The 23,593-nt window shown below is 41.7% G+C and overlaps 1 protein-coding gene across 2 annotated transcripts in view; it reads right to left on the bottom strand.

The window, feature by feature from the left end:
• The window catches only part of SKIC8 (SKI8 subunit of superkiller complex), a 40,165-nt gene extending 16,876 nt beyond the window's left edge, over window positions 1–23,289 (bottom strand). The window contains exons 1-9 of one of the 2 annotated variants that reach the window (XM_069230548.1): window positions 23,184–23,289; window positions 22,501–22,547; window positions 22,388–22,415; window positions 9,824–9,929; window positions 8,819–8,991; window positions 8,502–8,650; window positions 7,967–8,060; window positions 7,282–7,375; window positions 3,861–3,953 (exon numbers count right to left, since the gene is read on the bottom strand). In XM_069230548.1, the coding sequence (XP_069086649.1) occupies window positions 3,861–3,953; window positions 7,282–7,375; window positions 7,967–8,060; window positions 8,502–8,650; window positions 8,819–8,991; window positions 9,824–9,929; window positions 22,388–22,415; window positions 22,501–22,512 (749 nt within the window). In that variant the 5' untranslated portion in view covers window positions 22,513–22,547; window positions 23,184–23,289. Of the gene's footprint in view, window positions 1–3,860; window positions 3,954–7,281; window positions 7,376–7,966; window positions 8,061–8,501; window positions 8,651–8,818; window positions 8,992–9,823; window positions 9,930–22,387; window positions 22,416–22,500; window positions 22,548–23,100; window positions 23,161–23,183 lie in introns of those variants that run through there. The other variant, XM_069230549.1, reaches the window with a different exon arrangement.
• Between the last annotated feature and the right edge of the window lie 304 nt (window positions 23,290–23,593).

Here is a 23,593-nt window from a genome sequence, read left to right as displayed (position 1 = left end):
CCTTGGAAAGCGTCGCTGGAGCAGGTTTCTTTGGAAGGCAGGAGACAGGCCGGTAAGTCTGGGGCCAAAGCAGTTGGTGTCTTCTGTTCTTCCTCTGCAGGGGTTTTTCAGCTCAGCAATCTTCTTCTTTTTGTAGTTTCAGGAATCTAAAGTTTTAGGTTCAGGGGAGCCCTTAAATACTAAATTTAAGGGCGTGTTTAGGTCTGGGGGGGTTAGTAGCCAATGGCTACTAGCCCTGAGGGTGGGTACACCCTCTTTGTGCCTCCTCCCAAGGGGAGGGGGTCACATTCCTATCCCTATTGGGGGAATGCTCCTTCTACAAGATGGAGGATTTCTAAAAGTCAGAGTCACTTCAGCTCAGGACACCTTAGGGGCTGTCCTGACTGGTCGGTGACTCCTCCTTGTTTTTCTCATTATCTCTCCTGGACTTGCCGCCAAAAGTGGGGGCTGTGTCCAGGGGGCAGGCATCTCCACTAGCTGCTTGAGCCTTTGAAGCTCACTGCTAGGTGTTACAGTTCCTGCAGGGGGGAGGTGTGAAGGCTTTGTTTCTGTCCTCAGAGAGCACAAAGGCTCTCACCACATGAGGTCAGAAACTCGTCTCTCAGCAGCAGGCTTGCACAGACCAGTCAGTCCTGCACTGAACAATTGGGTAAAATACAGGGGGCATCTCTAAGATGCACTCTGTGTGCATTTTTTAATAAATCCAACACTGGCATCAGTGTGGGTTTATTATTCTGAGAAGTTTGATACTAAACTTCCCAGTATTCAGTGTAGCCATTATGGAGCTGTGGAGTTCGTTTTTGGCAGACTCCCAGCCCATATACTCTTATGGCTACCCTGCACTTACAATGTCTAAGGTTTTGCTTAGACACTGTAGTGGCATAGTGCTCATGCACATATGCCCTCACCTGTGGTATAGTGTACCCTGCCTTAGGGCTGTAAGGCCTACTAGAGGGGTGACTTACCTATGCCACAGGCAGTGGGAGGTTGGCATGGCACCCTGAGGGTAGTGCCATGTCGACTTAGTCATTTTCTCCCCACCAGCACACACAAGCTGGCAAGCAGTGTGTCTGTGCTGAGTGAGGGGTCCCTAGGGTGGCATAAGACATGCTGCAGCCCTTAGAGACCTTCCCTGGCATCAGGGCCCTTGGTACCAGTTACAAGGGACTTACCTAGGTGCCAGGGTTGTGCCAATTGTGGAAACAATGGTACATTTTAGGTGAAAGAACACTGGTGCTGGGGCCTGGTTAGGAGGGTCCCAGCACACTTCTCAGTCAAGTCAGCATCAGTATCAAGCAAAAAGTGGGGGGTAACTGCAACAGGAAGCCATTTCTTTACATTAGGGTTTTAAGGGTTCAGGGTTGGGTAGTGTTAATGGACAGTCCGGTTTTCTATTCAGGAACGGGTAGTGTTATAGGTAGTATAGGGTTTTAGGATTCCGGGAAGGGTAGTGTTAAGGGGAAGTAAGGGATTTTGAGGATTCAGAGATGGGTAGCTGTGAGGATAGTTAAGGGTCTTTTATGGTTCAGTGACAGGTAGAGTTAATGTGTATTCTGAGTTTTAGGTTTTACACAAGAGTAGCGTTAAGGGTAGTAGTAAGGAGTCGTTTTCGTTTTTGGAGTACAGGGATGGGTAGCAGGAAGGGATAAGTAAGGTTTTGTAGTTCAGGGAAGGGTACTAAGGAGTCTGTAGGGTTTAGGGAATGGCAACATTAAGGGGCAGTAAGAGGATTTTACAATTCAAGGAAGAGTCATTTAAAATGGCTGTATATTAAATATATTAATTTAATAAAGAGAAAATGCATTGAAAATGAATTAACTATATTTGTAATAAAATGTAAAAACTAAATATGAACTTTTGAGAGCCGGAGCTTGAATAAGTCTCTTAAGCCCATAAATCTTAAAACTAGGAATTAGAAAGAAAATACACCAGTCTCTAAAGGGGTGCCACGTTGAAGTATCTGAAGCTGATGAACGGCTAGTGAAGGGGAGTGCTTTCAGAAGTTTGAGAATACTCAGTCCCCCTTAAGTTAGCGTGAGAAATTAACTATTTAGCAAAAGTCCATCCTGGAACACCCACGTTGTACCACTTGTGTGGGTTTTACTAAATAGCAATATATTCCTGCTTGGAGAAGTTAGACTACACAGGAATAAATGGGTTCGCAAATACAAGGTCATCTTTCGTGACCAAGTTGCACATGTATATCAAACCATTTCCATATGAAGCCTCACATGTGCAAACAGATGTTTTAAGGCATGGGCAACGTGGATAATTGCCCTGGGCTCCCTAGCTTCCAAAGCCCCCCCCTCCCGGAATACAAATTTATCTACATCAGTGTCTCGGTCTACCTCTTCTTCTGACTGTAACCATTTTAAGGATTTCTGTTTGGTATCATGCAGTCTTGAAATGGCACAAAATGAGTAATGAAAAAAAGGTCTTTCCAGCAGCCAGAAAACCCTCTTAAAATGACATTGCCTGCAAATGGTACTGTGAATTATGCCACATATGTCGATATTTGGTGCCATTATTTCTGAATGGAGGCCCCTGCTCTCCTTCGACATCATGGCCCCACATTTACACTCTACCTCTAAAGCCCTGCTACCGAAATAACCCACCCCTCAAAAACTATCTTCAATTTTAGCATTCTTATTCTAGTTTGGCCTGTCATTCTTTGTTCCCCATCTCATCTGGTAACACCCCTTGGGTGGCCAGGACCACCATGATGCACAAAAGTTGATAGGACACCATGATTTGTCTAAGGCACATTAGTCCAATTCTTTCAAATTTAACAAACCATACAACTCCCACAATGCCATGATTGGTTAAATGAAAGGCCAGGAATAGAAACCTTGTGGCTTATTAACAGGGAGCCACCTGGAAAGCCTGAGGCTGCCCTCCTCCTTTCTGTGCTGCTGTTAGAGAAAATAAAACTCCATAATTATAAGCTCATCTAGGAGACATGTAACACGGCAGTGACACGCTCTGTTTTAACACAGTAAGCTTGACTTGATAAAAAGCTCTGGCTCGCACAGCCCGATACACAAATGATTACAGTCTTTACAAGGTAAGCACTTTGTGGGAGCACATAACTTCTGCCCAATCAAAACATGTACTTCTGTCCACTAATATCTGAGAGGACCCAAAGCCCCTCTCTTTAGTATTGCAGAATGCTCTTTTTAGCTTGATCATATAAGAGCTAATGACAGCTGTGCTGTCAAGCTAGACCCAAGGAAACAAAACCTGTCAATTCACGAGCACAATTTGCTCTAGCTTTGATCTCTTGAACACAAACATGTGTACATTTAAAGAAAATTCAAGCACTTTTTCTTCGGAAACAGACCCCCCACCACAAAGATATTTTTTCACCAGTTATGTGCTCACATCTGTCCACAGACAATACGGTCTAGCTGCAGGTTTATGTTGTGGCCATAAGGTCCATCTCAACATGAACCGTTAAAAGCAGCTTAATCCTATATATTTTTAAAAGATTACCATGAGAAATTATCAGGAAGAGTCCAAAACAAAGGTTATTTCCGTGTTTTAGTTTAAAGGTAATTGCTGAATGTGCTGTGCTATTGTTAAATAGGAACATTTCCAATTAATGGAACATTTCTATCCATCTGGAAATCTAGTGCCAGTATCTGCTTACATTTCACCCGGCCGATGATTACACTATCAGGTATTGGCAAGGATTCTATTTGGATGATGGAACGGGGTACCCTAAGTGAAAATGTATTTATCATTATTATTATTTATACCACTGAACCTTCCATATAGCTCAGGGATAACTTTGACAATGCAATGAATACAGGAATGAACAGGCATGACATAATACACAGGGAACAGATCTTCCAAATTACCTGGAGACAAAGTGGGCATCGTCTGGACAAAACGCCACACTTACTACCCAGGATCCATGCCCACTAAGGGTCCCTGCCAGGTTGGCATGCTGCCTATAAAGGGAAACAAAGAGGAGCATGGTTAGGGCAGAAATGCAGCAAACCATATGCAATTGCAGGAATTCTCATTTCAGTTTCAATGGCACAACTGCTTCTTTCCTATAGGGGTATACTCATCAGTTCATCACACTAAACAGCCTTTGCCAATTCCTACTACAGATCTGGAGCTTTGGTAATCAGAAACAAGAAGGACATAAGATGCACGCTGACCCTTGAACTCAATTTGGGCCCGATTTAGAGTTTGGCGGAGGGGATTACTCCATCACAAACATGACTGATATCCTGTCCGCCATATTACGATTCCATTGTAGCCTATGGAACTCTAATACGATGGACGAGATATCCTTCATGTTTGGGACAGAGTAGCCCATCCGCCAAACTCTAAATGAGGCCCCAAGACTCTCCTTGAATAGCATAATTTAAACATGAAAGGCCTAGTGGGAAAATAGAGGACTTCATGACAGACCAGCAAGGAAAGGGCATACTGAGTGACTTAACAGGTACCACAAATATGTGCTTTATTCACCACCAGCCCTCCTCCAGCTGTTTTCAGTTCATTGCAAAACAACATTAAAAAAAATATACAAAACACACAGAGAACATAAAACCAATGTAAGCGATTAACATTTACAACTAGTTAGCGAATTTGGCTACGAGTAAGATTACGTAGTGCTATGAAGTACCCAATTTCGACCAAACAAAGGAGCAACTGGATAACCACCGCTGTTACTCTGAGACTCAGCCCCTCTTTTAATATAAGTACAGCACTTACCACGTCGACATGCCTTGCAAAATACTTAGAATTGCTCCAATGGATGGTTTGAAGAAAATTATACTGTTGATTTTTTTTTAACCCACATTGTAGGTTTCCGGGTCAGTCTCCATGTAGTGAGTTACAGTGCAGCTTAAACTGTAATATTGCTGCTAGCGTCCCTCAAAATTTGTGGCAGGTTTAACCACACTCTAGATAGACATCCTAAAGATTCCTAGGCCCATTTCGATAACTACACACCTTTTTGTCAAGTGGAGGACCCTGTGTAAAACCACACGTACTCCACTTTAGATCAGCAGTTAAAGTATTTTGAAACCATGTAATCACAAGGAGATGTGAGTCGGTCCACTATTAAACACAGCCTCATTGGAGTCAGCACTCCAGCTACAAACTCCTGGTTCCAAACACTGGACCCAAATCTTTCGCAAAATTCTATTGTTGTTCAGGAGCCCCTGGAAATCCAGTACATTCCTTTGTGCAGTTAAGCCTTTAAAAACAAATGCTACGCCTAACTCCATGTCATCAGGACAACATGATTCTAGTTCTGGGCATTCATTTGATGACCAAGCCCTAATTATTAAGATTTGCAACGTACTGGGGTGATATTACTGTGAGGTAAAATCATTGCCTGTGTGAACAAATCCCCTCCGTAACTTGCAATTACAGTAAGACTCCATGGAACTGGGAAATACTCCCTTCCCACCACACCCCCTGCTGCTTCCCTGGGACCACTACCAATATCACCAGGGGAAAGATTTAAAAAAAAAAAAAAAAAAAAGTGAATTGGGGGGGGGGGGGGGGGGGGAGTTAATAGGGGAGCGACCAACACCTCCCCGGGGTCATACTTGTTGGAGGGGGGCTGTGTGGTCCCCCTCATGGAGCCATTGATGGTCCTGGGGACCGCCACCCCCCAAGGGCTGGGACACAGCTGCAGCCAAGTCACAGCAAACTCTCACCTTTCTGACAGCAGGACCAGTCAAACAGCAGAGTTTTCATCTCTGTTCCCTGCACACAGATAAGCATGCAGGGAACAGAGATAAAAGCTTTGCTTCAGCGACCAGCGAGCTGCTACTTAAAGCAGTTCCCTGGTTGCTGGAGCAATGGGACCGCGGGGGAGGCTTTGAGGGTCCTCCCTTGGTCCCAGATAGCCCGTAAATGTATACAATAAAAAAAAAAAAAAATCTGCAGATTATAAAAAAAAAAAAAAAACACAAACATAAAAACCCAATCTGTAGGTACCGCGGGGGAGACTTTTGATAAAATCACTAATTTTCACCTTTTGTGTCGCTTTGTATTCATGCCAGGGAGAATATATGTATTTATTTTTATTCAGGTTCTTCCACATCCGGTAAATCTGGGTGTGAAAAAAACCTAACCATTAATAATCAGGTGGAGCAAAATTAACACAAGTATGTGCTAATTTTGTTGCCCTCCTTGACGGCATAAAGTAAACGGTGGTGCCTAATTAAATTATCCAACCAATCTGTTATTTAAGCCAAATGGAAACTTAATACACAAAATGAATACAATAAGAAATGAACGACAACATCAGTGCTAGTGACAGACATGGCCGGTGCCCCCAGGCAAGTGGGATAAAGGTCATCAATGTGCATATTAAGTAACAAAAAAAACAGCATGGCTTATTCAGCTTAAAATACAATTTTATGGGTTTGGGTGTAAGTTGACAACATTTCCATCCTGTAGGAAATACAGAATCATCCTCAGGATTTGATAATTTATGGAGTTTGGGTCAGAGCAGTATCAAAAACTACAAAAGACCGTCATTCACTTTTGTACCTGTTCCTTACTTGTGACACACGCCACACCACTTCAGTTCACATTCCATTGGTGTTTGTGCAATTTCCACCCTGTGTTTTTGTTTTTTGATACTTAAGGAACTCTCTTTTGGGCTCCATAAATGATCAAGCCCTGATGATGATCCTATATTTTCTAAAGGATTGAAAAGTAATCTGATTATATACTGAATTTAACTGGCTGTGCTGTTTTTTGTTACTTGATTCACACATTGATCACCTTCATCACACGTGTATCACACTGAAGAGAGCACCAAACATGTTTTCACTTGTACCCGCTCCGCTGTTCATTTCTTACTGTATTTATTTTTTTGATATTAAAATTGCCATTGGCTTTAATAGTAGCTTGCTTATACTGTTTGAATAGGGACCCATGTTCATTTAATTTCAAAACATATGCCAGGCCTCTAGTGATTTTGCTTGTAACTACTGACTTGAGGGCAGGGGCCACAGACACACTTACAATGATTTGTAAACAAAAACACTGGTGTTACAGTGACATGGACCTAGGTAACTCTCCTTACAAGTATCAAAACCACCAATGTGGTGTGATCCAGCTTTGCACATCTTTACCATTGGTCAATGTGATCAGCACTAAGCTGAATCAATGGACAACAATCAGAGAAGAGAGTTTTTTTTTTTGGGGGGGGGGGCCCACATGGACCATTTGGCAATTGAGTCACTCTGCACACATCCCAAGTGCACAACCTACAAACCTAGCTCACTCAAAACCTACACATCGTAAATCTTGATATATCCATCATCCGAAGCCGTGACCAGCAACTGAGAGTCTGGAGAAAATGTCAGCGATCGAATGGGCATAGCGTGTCCTGTAGAAGAGAAGGAGGAGTCATCTCATTAAGACTGCAATTCAAAGGTAAATGAACCACAAACTTTACACCCACATCAAGAGACAACCCCACTCAAATTTGGCCAAACACGAGTTTCAAATCAGGAGAGATGCCATTTCAGAATGGTGACACAGGTACACAAACACACAAATAAGGTGTCTTATTTCGGACAAAAGAACAAATGAGTTACACCACCATATAAGAAGAGAAGACACACAAGAGAAGACACAAGCACATATACCCCCACATTTATCTAGGGGTAAAACACACCCCCTCACAGGAACCACATAGACCTGAGCCTCGGCTGCAAAAACACTCCATTTTAGAATGATCAAAGTAAGACTATTTTCTGCTACAAACAACTCTGCTCAGACCAACTTAGATAAAAAAAAATAAAAAAATTGCGACTACCTCGACTCACACCCTCCACCTGGGAGTACAGGGCGATGCACAGCTCACTGAACTTCTGTGGCCATGGGTCCCCATGTCAGGAGGAAACAGCACAGTGACATGTACCTGCACCCAGACAGAAAATCTAATCGCTAGCAGAGACCTGAAGTAAGAGCTCACCTTCCAGCGTGTGGAGGAGTTTTCCAGTCGCTATGTCGAAAATATTGATGATGCCATCAATGGCTCCACTGGCTAAGTACTTTCCATCAGGACTCTACAGATCATGGAGAAATAACAGGATTTTTTATATAATCCAGTAAATGGCAAACACATTTAAAACATGCAGAAATTTACTAAATTACAAAAATGCTAACATTTAATGTACAAAACCGATTTTTACGCTGTACACCGAGACTGAATTCTGTGATAACATTGCGGTTTTAGAAAGGACTCCCAGTTCACAAGTGCCTTAGTCTTCAACCTACTCCGAACAAACTAAAGTGCTGTCTGTGCTTTAAATTACAGTTTAACACCTACTTAAACTGTAAAACCAGCTGAGACAACAACAGTCCAAAAGTAAGATGTTGTAGGTTTGACCCACAGCAGCTTTATGGAGATCATTATGCACGTGTGTGGTTGAACATCAGGCTCTTTACTAGCTTTGCCAGATGCAAAGAACAGCAGAACAGTCTTAAAGAGCAGAAGGGTCTCTTACATATGCGATGCTCAAGATGAACTTTCCTCGGGTGTCCAAAGAATACTCTTTTTTTCCTGTTTCCACACCAAAAATGTTGACCTTACCCACGTGGCTTCCTGTTGCTACAAACTGAGAATCCGGTGAGAAAGCCAGCGACCAGGCATCAACTATGGAGAGAGGAGGAGTGGTACAGCATAAGTCGTTTGTATTTACGATTCTGTCACCAAACAACCAGGAAGTCTCAAGACGTTAAAAGTACAACCAAGTATTGACTTGAATTTCCCAGCGAAGCCAGAATTTCCCCCAACATAAGCAAGATGAGAAGAAGCTCTTACCAGGCCCAGCATCAATAGAACGGATTTGCTTGCCATTTTCCAGGTCCCAGAGACGGATGTGGGCATCCAGAGAGCTGGAACACGCTAGGCTCCCTGTGTGATTTATGCCCACTGACACTACGCCCAGCTGATGACCTTCCAAGCTCCACTGCAGATCTAGGCGCTCATCAGCCCTGCCAAAAAACAGAAGATGTGCTGGTTGAGAAGTAACGTCGGGGTACAGTCGGTAGAAATCAAACCCCCCTGCATCACTTCACCATGCAAGCTCCTAATATTTCCCTCAGTGCTAATGATATAAGCCACCTCGCATCTATGTCAGAGCACATACAAGCCCCGCCCCCCCACTACTACACACACACAAGAATACAAATTTGTGAATTACCTTCAGGAACACCCACATTGAAGATGGGTGGAACCTATTTATTTACAGAACAAGTGCCACCAACCTATATGTACTCATGTACAGCCCCTGGCCCCATGGGAAGAAGTACAAGGTTCCCTCTCTTGTACAATAGGTACAGCATTGGTGGCAGTGACTGAGCACAGATAAGAGAGCAAGTATACAGTGAATACGTTTGAGTACACACACAAAAGCATAAACCCACTCATGGACCACAGACAACACCAGTGCACACTTAAATCACATACAAAGGGCAAAATATGCACACAGAAGTGCAAGATGCCATCACACAATAGCCACAACATTGATAGCAGCAAAGTCTTAAACCCTATTCGCACCCTGAAAGTAAAAAAATAAAAAAGTTAATTAAAAAAAAGCTACCCTTACAAATAAAACTGGATAAGCAAAGAGCAGTAGCAGTGCACACACCTTTCAAGTACCAAGAAAAGCTGGATGCAGCAGCAGTACAGGCATCCTATACACACACACACACACACACACACTGTAGATTGGTTTATTGTACATAACAGGTTTCATGCAGAACAAACAAGTAACCTCTTAAAGTAAAGCAAATCAGAAGGTGGTATTTGTTAGCAGAGACTCACCATCTCCAAACTTTCACCAGATCATCCAGTGAACCAGTGATTACTGTTTCTGTGTGGTCTTTGGAGCTTTTCCCCCAGGCCACCGACCAAATGGCATCATCATGGGCTACAAGGCAGAAAGGACTGGTGATCATTTCTATTTTATTACATGCAGATTACCCCCCATTGCATTGCGACCACTGCCTCAACAAAACACAACTTGTGGCTAACCCACTGGATTAAGGGAAACTGGAGGCGGTGTGCACCTGAATATTCATGTTCACAAGCATCAATCAGATATACTTGCAGCAAATGAGTCCAAATGTTCTACAATTTTTAGCAACATTGGTGGATTCTGTGTCTTGGTTGTGCAATTAACATCTCTGTTTAATTAGGCAACAAGTATGGCAACAAAATTACAGATTTAAATCCTTACAAGGCCAAATAAGGCTTTCGTCTTTCAGAGGTTACCACATTAATCTGTACCGCATTAGAAAGCATTAACACTTAAATGCAAGGATCTTGAAGCAATTCAGTTTGTGGCTTACATAAATCAGAGAGAAATCTCAATCACAAAGTTGGCTTTGATATTTTGAGTCCTGAGCTTGTAAAGGCACTGTACCTTGAATGGTACAATGGTTAGGGCCTGAGCTCAGTAGCAAATTTAAGGCAAATAGTCTACAGGCCCCAGATGCAAGAGGGCAGTAGGGGCATGTGTTGAGATGAAAGGACATTGGGCAAAAGGAATACGGGATGCTGTTGGGTGCTGCATTCGTGCATTTTAGGGAAAAACGTTTCAATAAGTTTGATATTTTATGTTTTTTAACTGCTGGGCTATTTGAACTAAAACACTAACACTGTCACTGACTTGCCAGAAAGGCTCTCTCTCTAGAACAGAACATGACACCTATAGCCTACACCCACAATTGCTACAGTAGCTGCATTAACCTGCTGACTTTCTAACCTACAACGACATGGTAGTTACATACAAATATCACAAGTATGTTAAGCCAGAGGCATCACTCTAGGGCTGGAATCTGTGCTCAAAGTATTACATAGCTCTACAAGATAGAAACCAATGTCGGGCAGATTAATCAAACACATTCACGAAGTACCTAAACTCAATAAGATCCCGGTCATGTTTTAACATGATATGAAGAGCCTATTTACATGACTACTGGAATTATGTGACTGTGCGGCCACAATGCTTTTTGCATAATTATATATTTGCTGTGTCTGCTACATAACCCATCAGCTGCTGCATTATTTGCAGATTTTAAACAAAATTTGTTTCTAGCTCAAACGGTTCAAAAATTACTAAATGTGCAGAGGAGCATTGCTGTGCAGTGGAAGGTCCTATGCAAAGGTTGACTGGGCAACTTTCTATTGCTTTTTGCTATATTTGGGTGTTAAACTGATACTAAGGAGGTACCACCAATGCCAGACAGTGTTAACGTGTACAAATGGACCAAATAATGATGTAATACTATCACAAAATGTGCTGCATCACGCTGTATAACTTAGCTTTTTTGCCACATAATTTACTCAACCCTTATGCATAATTTGGCCCTCCCCTGCTGTGTAATTTCAGTGGTCCTGCCTATTTACTATTCCACTGTTTTATCATTCTTTTTCCATTTTGTTCTTAACCTGTTTCTTTTGTCCTTTTTAGTTGTGGTTTTTCCTTCATCTTGCCATTCTTTTGTTCTTATTGGTTTTTTTTAATCTTAGTTCTCTACTTTCACTTGTTGATTTGTTAATTGTCAATCATCTTCAATTATTTCCTCAACTAGTGTGTCAGTAGTGTGTCTTTTGCTGGTTACTTTTCTCCCTCTACTACATTCTCTACAGATTTGTTCACATCTTCCCTTCTACCTTTTGTTTCCCACCCTCTTTTCTGCTAGTTCCATGTCCCTACCTTTTTTCTCCTCGCTCAAGGATGTGGAATTTCTATTTTAGGACGCCCAGGGCATATTATTTTGGGTCAAGGGCAACAAGTTTTCATGCTAATTTTGTTCTTGGGACAGGTAGGCCCAACCCCCTGCAGCACAAACTCTTCGGCTGCCAGTTTACAGAGAAGGGAACTGTCTGCAGTGTAGGTAATGTGTGTCCATTTGATAATGCTGTTCGAACTTGTATTTATGGTTCATTAATTAAAAGCCTTCATTACTAGGGTGAGCCATGAATATACATGTTTTAAAGGTCAAACTGCACTACTGACAATGGTTCCATTAAAAAAAAAAAAAAAAAAGTACACATATGAAAAGTTTAACAATATGAGGCTCAGTATAATGCTCCCAGAATGCTCTCTGATTCGATGCAAATGTTTGCAGAAGCTTGTAAGTAAGAGTAACGATTCTTTACTTTCAAAACAAAATGTTCAGAAACAAACGCAAGTAGATAAAATAAAGTTTTGCTACTATGAAATGTTAGGTGCTATTTATTTGAAGTGTCATTTAATAAAAATGTGTTGATACACGCTAGTATTTCAAAAAAATATTCCTAATGGAAGATCAGTGTAACCATTCTAAAAAAGATTATGGGAAGCATGAAAATAAACAAGCACTGGCAAAGCCAACCGAACTGCAAGTCCTTTGGTTTTCTCAATGTGTGTCTTGTTTCGACATAGCTTTTGTAACACTTTATTGATGTGAGAGCTGGCAGGCCCTCACCGTTGTAACAAACACTGGCAAAAAGAAATAAATATGTTTTTGGTCTCAAAAAGCGCACATTGCCACCAGTGGCATAACAAAGGCCCAGCAGCCCCTGCCAGGGGCCCCTCAGCACAGCACCTGCCCTGAGTGAGTCTGGAGAGGGGGGGCTCCATGTTCTTTGCAGGGGAGCCCCCTCCAGTTTCATTACGCCACTGATTGCCACAGTGGTTCATGGCACTGAACAAAACTACTTTGTGAGCCAAAATGCTTATTTTGAAAGAGCAGAATGCCATCAGTCACAGTAAAGCCAGTCGATAGAGAGACAGAAGTTTAATAAAAACAAAATGTCTTTGTTAATGCCAGACCTAATTATGGATCCAATTCTTAAAGAGTCACAAAAGTGCACCCATGGTATATGTCTGAATTAGTGGCTTTAATCAGTTCACAAGAACTTACAAAAGTAGACCAGGAAATCTTACTCCTAAAAAATATTTGTGAGCTGTATTTTAGCACAAGCAAATACACGTGTAGATTTGCTCATGTGAAAATGTATTGGGTGTTTACAAGTTCACTTTTTCCCAACCCCAGAAGAAATTCTACTTCTGCCCTTGTCAGGAGTAAATTTCCAACCTTTCTAATTATGGGGAAAGTCTAGAGAACAGCTGGTGAAAAGCCTTAAAAAACATGCAAGTTAGTAGGTTTGCAGACTCAAATGCATTACAGCCCTGGAACTACTGCTTACTGCTTCCTCCAGCACCAGTGTGTAGATCTGCAGAAAGGTGGTAAAATAAGGAAATAGCTATAGTAGGGATTGAAATTGCAAGTATTCACGTCCTACTGTAGTAGCAGACCTGACATAATCAGAGAGGCTATCATAGCTCTTACATAATGAGATTGCTGCCATACTTTGTCGCCACACTACATGGCACCAAAGGGACAAGTAGATTTTTTTACCGGACAAGTAAATTTAAGAAGCAACCTGTCTTATGAACAAGTAGATAGTTTATCAAAATCCACATCCCTGCCTCGCTATACTATGTTTTCTTATCCGCACGTGCCGCAGGTCCCTGTGAAGCACCAAATTCAACTGCCAACCAGAATTATTTCCAAACACATGGGATACAAGTATAGTGATCTTTAAAGAAGCAACTGATTTTGTCCTCTTATTAAGACCATTCATTAGGGCGGAGGGGGACACGCGGCAGAGATTCAAAGGGCAGGCATGGAGAGCTTTTAACAACCTTGCTCCTCTGTTACATTTGGTTCTGTCTCCAAGTATAACAGCAGCATAATGCCTGTACATTATGCTGTACCAAAATGATAACCTTTCTGAACAAGTTTAGTTCAGAAATGTAGTATTAGGAACAGAGTAAAATTAATTGTCTTCTTTTTAAGAAAATACTTTAAAATGATTTTTGCACTCTACAAAGATCAATTTTGTTTAGTGCATAACTATAACCATCACCTTTGCACTTCCTCCTCCCAAAAAAAACTTGGACTTCTCATCCCACCATCTCTAGTTAGAGCACCTTTTCTGTGCCCTCCGTTCCCAATTTTGAACGCATTCACCCTCAATGGACAACTCTGTCTTCTCCTAGTTTCCCTTCTAACGCATCTTTCCAGAAGATGACTCCTTTGGTTGGTTCAGTGGGTGTGAGTCATACCACTGTAATGGGTAACAAGTTAAATTGTAGTGCATAGCTTTACACAGCTCACATCCCCCATTTACTTGGAGGCTTAGCACTTTGGGATGCTGCTGTAAGTGCAGTTGGAATTTGTCTTTTGACGATCCTCCAAGGGGTGCAGGGCGTGTCATATGTTGGGTTATCCCTTTGTATGTTTTCTGAGACGTGGCTGGTCATGTAAACTATACAAATCAAAAAGGTACACTGTGCCACAGGAAAAAAACCAGAAATCCACTAGGCACTTCGCAAAACAGCAGCAAAAGCCCTCAAACATCCATTGGATGTCATGCTTCATCATAGGGCATGCTCCTCGTCAAACTGACGCTGCAATGTCTGATGGGCCCCTCAAGGGGGTTCTTTGCCGGAGATCTTAACTGATTGTGCGTGCCGCGATCAGAAAGATGTGGGAACAAAATCAGACCTACAGTCAGAGAGAAAAAAGGTTTAAAATTTGCTCAAGAACCTCACAAACCCAAATTTTATTGACTGTTGAGGGTCTTGGTCAAGGTTAAAAACTACTAGGGAGTGGGATGGAAATAATGTTCCACCCCTCAACCAAGAAATATAGGGGTGAAAGAGAAGACCTTTACTAGTGACTGAAGAAAGTTAACATGTTTCACGCCTCAGAAATCCCCACAGATCAAGTGGCGTTTCACCAGCACCAAAATCATACATATGACTCCTACACTACACTAAATACAAAAATGTGTAATGTAAGTATAAAAAATTGTAAATTTACTCAAAAAGCTACGTACCTAACAACCTAAGACGCATGCCATCCTCTATGTGAGACGGTGCTCCATAGTATAATGCCAACTCAAGACTAAAATCGCATAATTAGGGATGATAGTCCTCAACGGGGAACCTACCCGCCGGGCGTATTTCCCGAACTGACTCCTTTGGTTGGTTCAGTGGGTGCGAGTCGTACCACTGTAATGGGTAACAAGTTAAATTATAGTACATAGTTTTACACAGCTCAGATCCCCCATTTACTTGACGGCTTAGCACTTTGGCATGCTGCTGTAAGTGCAGTTGGAGCTTGTCTTTGGACGATCCTCCAAGGGGTGCAGGGTGTGTCATATGTTGGGTTATCCCTTTGTGTGTTTTCTGAGACGTGGCTGGTCATGTAAACTGTCATCTAAACTTATGTGACAGTATAGAGTCCTGTGCTTGACTCTGTGGGTGCACCACAATGAGATGCAGGTCTTACACCACCTCTCATTAAATCACATACTTTATAGGGTACTATTGCACACTTCCCCACGTTTTTGTTGGGTGCCTACGTGAAGCATCTGTGGTGGCTGGTTATCTTGGTGGATATGTTTCAGCTAGTCCGTCAGTAGGACTACATCCTAAAGATTGGGTACAAAAACTACGAAAACAGTTCTCGGTTACTGGGAACGCCGTGAGATGATTTGACCACGGTTTCTTTATTCCCGTATACGATACTGGCACTTTTGAATAAAGACTACGTATAAAGAATCCTGCACTATTAGCTTTAATCTGAGAAACAAATCTGTTCATCAAACGAGATTGTCTAAGCCGTGAAAAGATTACTATTTAACACAGGACGTACCTGATTCAAGCCCTGATGAAGTCCGTGAGAGTGATCTCTCATTGGACGAAACACGTGTTGGGCTGTGGTGGCTAATTGTATATGAATTTCAAGGACATTTTTCAATTATTATAATGAACTATTTGCTTCAAGAAATAAATTTATCCTGAACCATTGTTGTCGTGATTGCCTTTCCATACTGAAGATCTGATACATCAACTTCGAAATCTATTTTCGTGAGTGCCCTGACAGCTGCCTGTTGGGTACACGTGTATGGACTCAGTCTGTCTTGGTTGAGTTACTCTTTGGAGATGCCACTGTAAATAATTTAACTCACTCTGTCTCCCTGGTTCTTTTCCCCCTATTGAGCCTTTGCTCTCCTGAGCCCTGTTCCCAAATATGTGGTATTTCTTTATCACTTACTAATCTTCTTTGAGTGTTCAGATTGTAAGTTAATCAGTCTGGACCAGATGTTAGCTTGCTTACCTTATGGTCGTTGACCCTGTTAATCTTGGGATGTGACAACTTTTGGAGTGTTCCGAGATGAAAGAGCATGCAGTGTAATACATGTTTGAAAGTAGGTGAATGGGATAGTCTGATGAGTATCAAGTGGCAGAGCCATGATAAATGGTAGACTGTGCTACTACCCACATACTGGGTGGGGCTGGAGTGATGAACGGAGGACAGTAAGTGGGTTGACTTATGGATGATGAAAGTGGTCACAGGTATTTGTCTTGTATTCTATCAAGGTTTTGGTAGTCTGGGCTAATACAGGATTCAAAAATCATAAAAATGTTACTACACTAGACCTGCAGGTCAAATAACTTGAATAAGCTACTCGACCTAACTAATGTACTTGACCTGTAAATGGGTCTCAAATTGTGTGATCCTAGGCAAATAGTTTACAGAGTCGCCTTTTTTTTCCATTCTCACATACGATTGCACCTTCACATATGAGCTCACCATTTCTGCAGTACAAAAAAACTTGTTTGATTAAGTAGACTAAAGTTTGCTCCATGTATCACAAAAACTAGGCCGCATATAGGGGACACATGACCCATCACTTGCTTTTAGTTTACTAATAGCATTGCCATCAGGGCACAAGTGTTTCTCAGTTTGTTTAAACACTCACTTTTAATAAATATACCACCAAACCATGATGCGGTAGCAAACTGTAATCTAGACAGTAAATTTCCAAGAAACGTACAAAAACCTTTCCACTAACTTGCAGCTTTACTGATAAAACTATATAGTGTATTAACAATCTGTAAACATTGGGTTTCAGAAAACATATCCTTTGCACATCAACATGTAAATTATTCTGATTTGTTTTTATCTTATTTTTTTTTTTTTTTCATCATTCAAGTACAAAAAAATGGACTTTCAAAACTACTGAAATACATTTTGAAATGTTTGTACAGTTGAATTAGTCATTTAAATGTTGTATGTTAGGAAAAACCTAACACCCTATAGCCTTTTATTTCACACTCTAAACAGCAGGTCAAACAGTTCACCTCACACAATCCAGGAACTCTGCAGTCAGAAGGAAAATTATTTGTAAGACAAACTGACTTTTGACCCCCGTCTGCGAACACAGAGCAAATGTGACATACAAGAACAAGATTTAAAGGAGTTTTTTACTGCTCCTCTAGTCTCTGACTGAACAGAACACCTATCCTTTGTCAACTTGCCAAAAGAGATAAGTAATTCCTAAAAATAGTGCGAACTGATAAAAAAGTGACACGCCATAGCGAGTGGTCGAGTAGATTTTTCTTTCGAGCCCTGTAATAACAGCTTTTCAAAATGATGTAGATGAAAATAGACTGGACCCATTTTAGTGAACTGTGTTAAGGGTTGTTTTTTTTGGATCGAGTGCGCAAGCGCTTACGACCTGTTGCCTTTTATTCTGTAGGCTATAGCCACGCCCATCACTTTCATTTGTTCCTGGGCTTGCCTGTCAAAAATCCCTTGATGTCACTGCTACATGCCTTACGTTTCTCTCGCCCTAAGGCAGCTTTGTTACCACCTTGGACACTGACACAGTTACAGGGATAATTGCACGATCGCTGATTTGCTTTACACTGTGAGTAAACTACTTATTTTTTGTCCCTCCCTTTCGTGCTTCATGGCGCTTTCAAATTTTGCACAGCGCGAACTCAATCAGCAGTATTGGAGCGCTTTGCATGACTACCAGTTACCTCACGTTGTTTATCCTTCGCACTCAATGCCGCTTTCAAGTTTTACACAGCGCGAACTCAATCAGCAGTATTGGAGCGCTTTGCATGACTACCAGTTACCTCATGTTGTTAGTCTTTCATACTCAATGCTGCTTTCAAGTCTTACACAGCGCGAACTCAATCTGCAGTATTGGAGTGCTTAGCATGACTACCAGTTACTTCTCATTGTTTGTTTTGTTTTTCCTTCGCGGTCATGGCGTGTTCAAGTTTTACACAGTGCAAAGGGCAGTATTAGAGCGCTTTACATGACTACCACTTACTTCACATTGTTTCTTTTGTTTTTCCTCTGCGCTCATGGAGGCCAAGGCGCTTTCAAGTTTTACACAGCGCAATGGGCAGTATTGGAGCGCTTTGCATGACTACCAGTTACTTTACATTTTTGGTTTTGTTTTTCCTTCGGTATCCATGGCAGCTATGGCGCTTCCAAGTTTTACACAGCGCAATGGGCAGTATTGGAGTGCTTTACATGACTACCAGTTATGTCACATTATTTCTTAGTTACCTCATGTCACAGTTACAGAGAGGACAGTGCATCCCCTTCGTGTACAGCTTACAAAATGGCAGCACAAAACCTGTTTAATTATAGTTAAGCACTTTAATTTTTCATCATTGTATAGTGCTGTGATACCCTTTCCTTGACAATTCTTGTTTCACTGTTTCTCATTAAAAGCTCCCTTTTGTCACGCATGGTCTTGCAGAGCTGCTTGCTCAGTGGAATTAGGTAGCAGCAAAGGACCAAATTATGAGGTAGGATTGATCAATGTATGTGGCAAAAAAGTCTAATTATGCATTTACAACACCAATAGCTCTAACTCTCGCAAATGCAAGAGCTGCTGCATTGCAAATGCTTGTTATTGGTACGGTGTAGTGTATGGTATGAATGGAGTATCTAAGGGAGGTATAGTGGTGAGTATAGGTTTGAGGTGTTTAGAACGAAATTGTATGCTTAATGAGATGTGTTTTGAGATTCTCTGGCTGATGGATGTGGATTGAAGAGCGCTGAGTATTTGTTAGCTTCATTAGAGTGGTGAACTAATTCAATGTGGGGGCAGTGCTTGTTTTATGAGAGATGCTAGGAATATAGTAGGTGTCTTGTTAAGTCTTGGAAAGAGCTGTACATGTTGTATTTTGTGGTGTTTGGAGAGTGTTTTATTTGTAACTCTGGTATCATGAGTGGTCAATGAACCTTCTAGTCATTGTCCAGTGAACAATGTGAAATGTATGTGGCAGCCATGTGATGAACAGTGAGTAACGGCATAGAAGGAAAAGGGGATATGTAATGTGTGCGGTGAAGTGCTCACTTTTTAATCAGTTATCCCATCTTCTCATGCATGCGTCTGCATTCTCAGTGGGATAAATAGTGTGCAAGTATATTATAGATGCCAGGTGTCAAAAGGGTGTTGGAAAGTGAGTGCTAGTACGATGGGTAGAAGAAGAAATGTGTTGAATACATTTTGGGGTGTAAGGATAGTGATTGGGTAGGGAGGGCAGTGAAGTGTGAAACGTAATGAGCCGTGGGGTGACAGGTAAAAGCGAGAAGAGGAAAAGAGTCACTGTAGAAAAATGAGTGTGGGTGCATGCAAGGAGATGAAAAGCATGGAGGCTGTGTAGGAAGCGGGATGGGACAGAGTGTAGGGATATGTTAGGCAATGATAATGAGGTAACGTGGTGGGGCAAGAAGGGTAGATAAGGACTTAAAATATGGAAGGTGTTGTAGGAGGGACGGTGGCTCTGTAGTGTTGGACTATCTAGTACTTGGTTACTTCAGATGAGGTTTTGGAATACCAGAGATTAAGCGTGCATGGAGATGGTGATGACATTAGGTGGCTGGGCATTACAGAGTGAGTGAAATCTGTGGTGGTAAAGAGAAAAGAGTTGTGGTGGATACTAAAGACATTGGGGTAGGAGTGGCAATGAAGGAGTGAGTCATGGGAGTGCAGGGCGGGAGGTGAATTGAGGGCAGGGGTAGTTATTTGTAATTTGGGGAAATAAGGAGTTGTGGGAACGGATGAAGGTACCTCTGGCCATTTCTATGCTTCAGCGAAACATCACTATCTGCTACCACTATTTACACATCATAAGAGGTATCAAGATTCAAACTGCTTCGTAATTTTCTGTTTTAAGAAATCCAGTTATGCATGTGTGTCTCTGGCTAATCTCCCTTTAACGAACCCTGTTTAGGAATGGTATATGAGCTTGGGTATTTTCTTTCACGTTGTAGAAAAAGTCCAAATTTCCTCACATCCAGCAGCTGTGACTGCCCTCGACACCGAAAAGTCTTTTGATAAGGTCTCATGGCCATTCCTAGAATCAGTCTGGATACACATAATCTAGGAGACCCTTTATAAGAATGACCATGGCGCTTTATGCCAATCCTAAGGCAATAATTTTAATTAATGGCACACTCTCTGCTCCCTTAGGCCTTTATCAAGGTACACAGCAGGGTTGCACCTTGTCACTACTACTCTTCCTATTATCGACTGACCCTCTATTACAAATGCTAAATAACTCTCCAGACATTAAAGGGTTTCATTTTGCAACAACACCATAAAAACTGTGGTGTATGCAGACAATATCCTTATTTTTTTCCAATGAAATAGTGGAAGCCATACCAGCAATTACTAATATAATCCATAGATTTGCGTTGGTCTCTGGGTACAACCTTAAACAAGGACAAAAAAACTGAGGTTCTTCCTCTTAACCCACCTGCTTACACACCCACTTTAGGGACTCCAGATTTAAATGGCAACCCAAATTCATCAAATATCTGGGTATCTGGTTTCTCAGCGATTTAACAGAATATCTACAATATAATGAATGCCAAACAATGTGCAAAGTCAAAGACCTCCTCTCCAACTGGGCCACTAAACAATGGTGGGGTAGACCTGAAACCCTCAAAATGATTACCTTGATGATCAACTTTGTCACAGCCATGCTTTCCCTAAGACTATCCTCATCTTTCTTTAACAAAATCGACGAATTAACTTTGACATTCCTGTGGAATGGCAAAAAATGCCAGAATTGCTTATAAAGCCCTTAGATTACATTTTAAACAAGGAGACTGCAAACTAATGAACTGGAACCACTAGCAATCGGCCTTTTTAGAAGCAGATGGTGCCCACTGGCTGATACCTAACACAATTAATCACCCTTGCTGGCAACACACACTATGCAACCCTTACCATATCGCTTTGCCCTTCACCATGTTAAAACATTTGATAATACATTCACAACAGATACTTACAGATACTATTAAAGCACTGAAACTAGTGGATAAACATTTGCCAAACTCCATTTCCAAGTCAACCTTAGCTTCCTTACGCACAATCCTAAAATCAAAGCTAAAGCGATCACTAACCTGGGTTCTTCATGGGCTAGCAAAGGCCTAAGGTTAATCAAGGACCTGTATAATGACACTGCCACTCCCTGCTCTTTTGCGTAACTCCAATATTTATTTCACTTCACCGACACTGACTTTTATGCTTTTCTGAAACATAAAGCTAAACTATCTAAATCAGGCCTGTTCGACCACTCTCACACTACATCATGATTGGCAGCATGGTACTCAGCTGGACATATGGCATCAAAAATATACTAAGTGCTAACCAGCCCCACCCCAATGTCACCAACATCAATAAAGGTGAAATGGACTAAACAACTGAAATCAAGCAAAGCCATATCATATCACACTTGTTGGGCATGAATCATATACCTAAGAAAAGCACACAGCTCTCAGGAGTCGCTACCAGGTAATCCCAAGATCTCACAGAAATTTTGGCAAACATCAGATAAGTTTACGGAACACAACAGTATCCCCCAATGACCACGTCTTGGATGTGACAATTACAACACACACATAATGTACACTGAAACAGTATTGACATGAGACTCACTGGATATTAGTATTATATGTTCCGCGTACTAATATCGAAGGACCGTTACACCCCCTTTTCATGGAATGCGAGAAGGTATCTATTTGGATGCATCTAATACTATATGGGAAACTATATGGTGAATCGAAATGAAGTTGAAAGATTTGTCCTGAAGAAGTCCTTTGTCAAGGACGAAACGCATTGGCTGTTGCTGCTATGAATATGTGCGCTTCTAAAAAGAAAAAAAGAATAAAGGGAAGATTTGAATAACACTACACTAAAGAACTGGAAATTCAAATATTGTTGGCTGAGGTGCACTACCAGTGTTCTAATTTGAGGATCCTGTCAACTTGAAATAGGATTTGCAAAAGAAAAGCTCAGAAGTGATACATTGCATACTGAGAGTTAAGGAGCCACCTGGTAACGTAATGAATAACCTTAAGGTTATCTCTGCTCTATAGCCCTTGAGCTTGTAAGAGTTGAGTAACACAAAGGTAAATTGTTTTTTAGCAATGTGGTGGATAACAGGGTATGTTGCATACCTTGTGCCCCAATATTAGTGTGCGTGAAACAGCAGCTTACCTTGCTCTTGCTTGAAGAGTATACTATACTGCAGAAAGAGAAAAGAAGATGGAATGACGTCAGACAGTCTAGGAAAGTGGACAGAGACACGCATGCAACTGCACTGGCCTTACCTGAGTGCTCATCGCTCCGTGTGCCGCGTTTTAAGGATTAAGGTGATCTGAAAGAAAACACATGTCTTAGACTGCCCTTCTTTCTTGGTGTTGGTACAAAAAGCAGACAACCGGGGGTCGCTAAGAGAATTCTGCCAGGTCAAGTTAACGCTCATGCAGACGGCCTGAACCTATTTGATTGTCTATTCCCCTATAGCCCATCTCCTGTAATACACAAGCGGCGACCTTATAGTGCCTCTTTCACTACTAACTCGTTTTCACCAAATCCCAAGTACTTAGTCTCCCCTTTCGGCTGCCATTATCAATCCTTTTACCTAATTAGACAGCCCCCAAAATTCAATTCAATCACTAGGCTGCCTTCTTTAGTATCAATGATTCATGTACAACACAGTACATTCTGGGACTTGCATTCTTAGGTTACTTCAAGTGACACATTTAGACTAAAGCCATAATCTGAAAATGTGAAATAAGAAAAATTAACAAAGCGTGTTTGGCCATCAAAACGACAAACTAAAGTTTTCATCCCTTCTGGCTGTCTATCCGCCGATATCCTGCATGCACCTCACAGACCAACAGCCTATCTTGCAGCCCGATCTTTACCGATCTACGCCATTTCCTCAACTCCCTTTCGAATTAATCCAGTTACCCCGCTTCATAAACTGTTCCTCTTCCCAATCACTCACCGTTCTCTTCATTCAGACTTCTCTCTTGCCATCGAAATAAACGACACCCCCTGGCGAATACGTCAGGAAGCGCCCCTGCGCCAGTCGCTGGGTCGATGACGTTTCCCTGCGCCGTTTCCATAGAGATGGCGGTACAGACTCCTGTTGGAGGAAGAATCCTATCTGTCCCGTTGTACAACAGCGTCACCTTGGGGCCTTTAATAAACAGTACTCGGAGTTTAGCTAGGAAAGTGAGAAACAGGAACTAAAGGGTTTTACCACACAAGGACATGGTTCTTTTGTGTGACAATTTCATGCACTGGGGTAATGCGAGAAAATGACTGAAAATGCATTATTCTAATGCGAGGTGCCTGGCATTTGGCAGGTCTGTTATTAATATTTTAAGATTCTGCAAAGACCTGGACACTAAA

Source organism: Pleurodeles waltl, chromosome 4_2 (assembly GCF_031143425.1).
Source record: "Pleurodeles waltl isolate 20211129_DDA chromosome 4_2, aPleWal1.hap1.20221129, whole genome shotgun sequence".
NCBI lineage: Eukaryota > Metazoa > Chordata > Amphibia > Caudata > Salamandridae > Pleurodeles > Pleurodeles waltl.
Note: the sequence above shows the minus strand (reverse complement) of the source record. Positions and strands in the feature narration are given on the sequence as shown.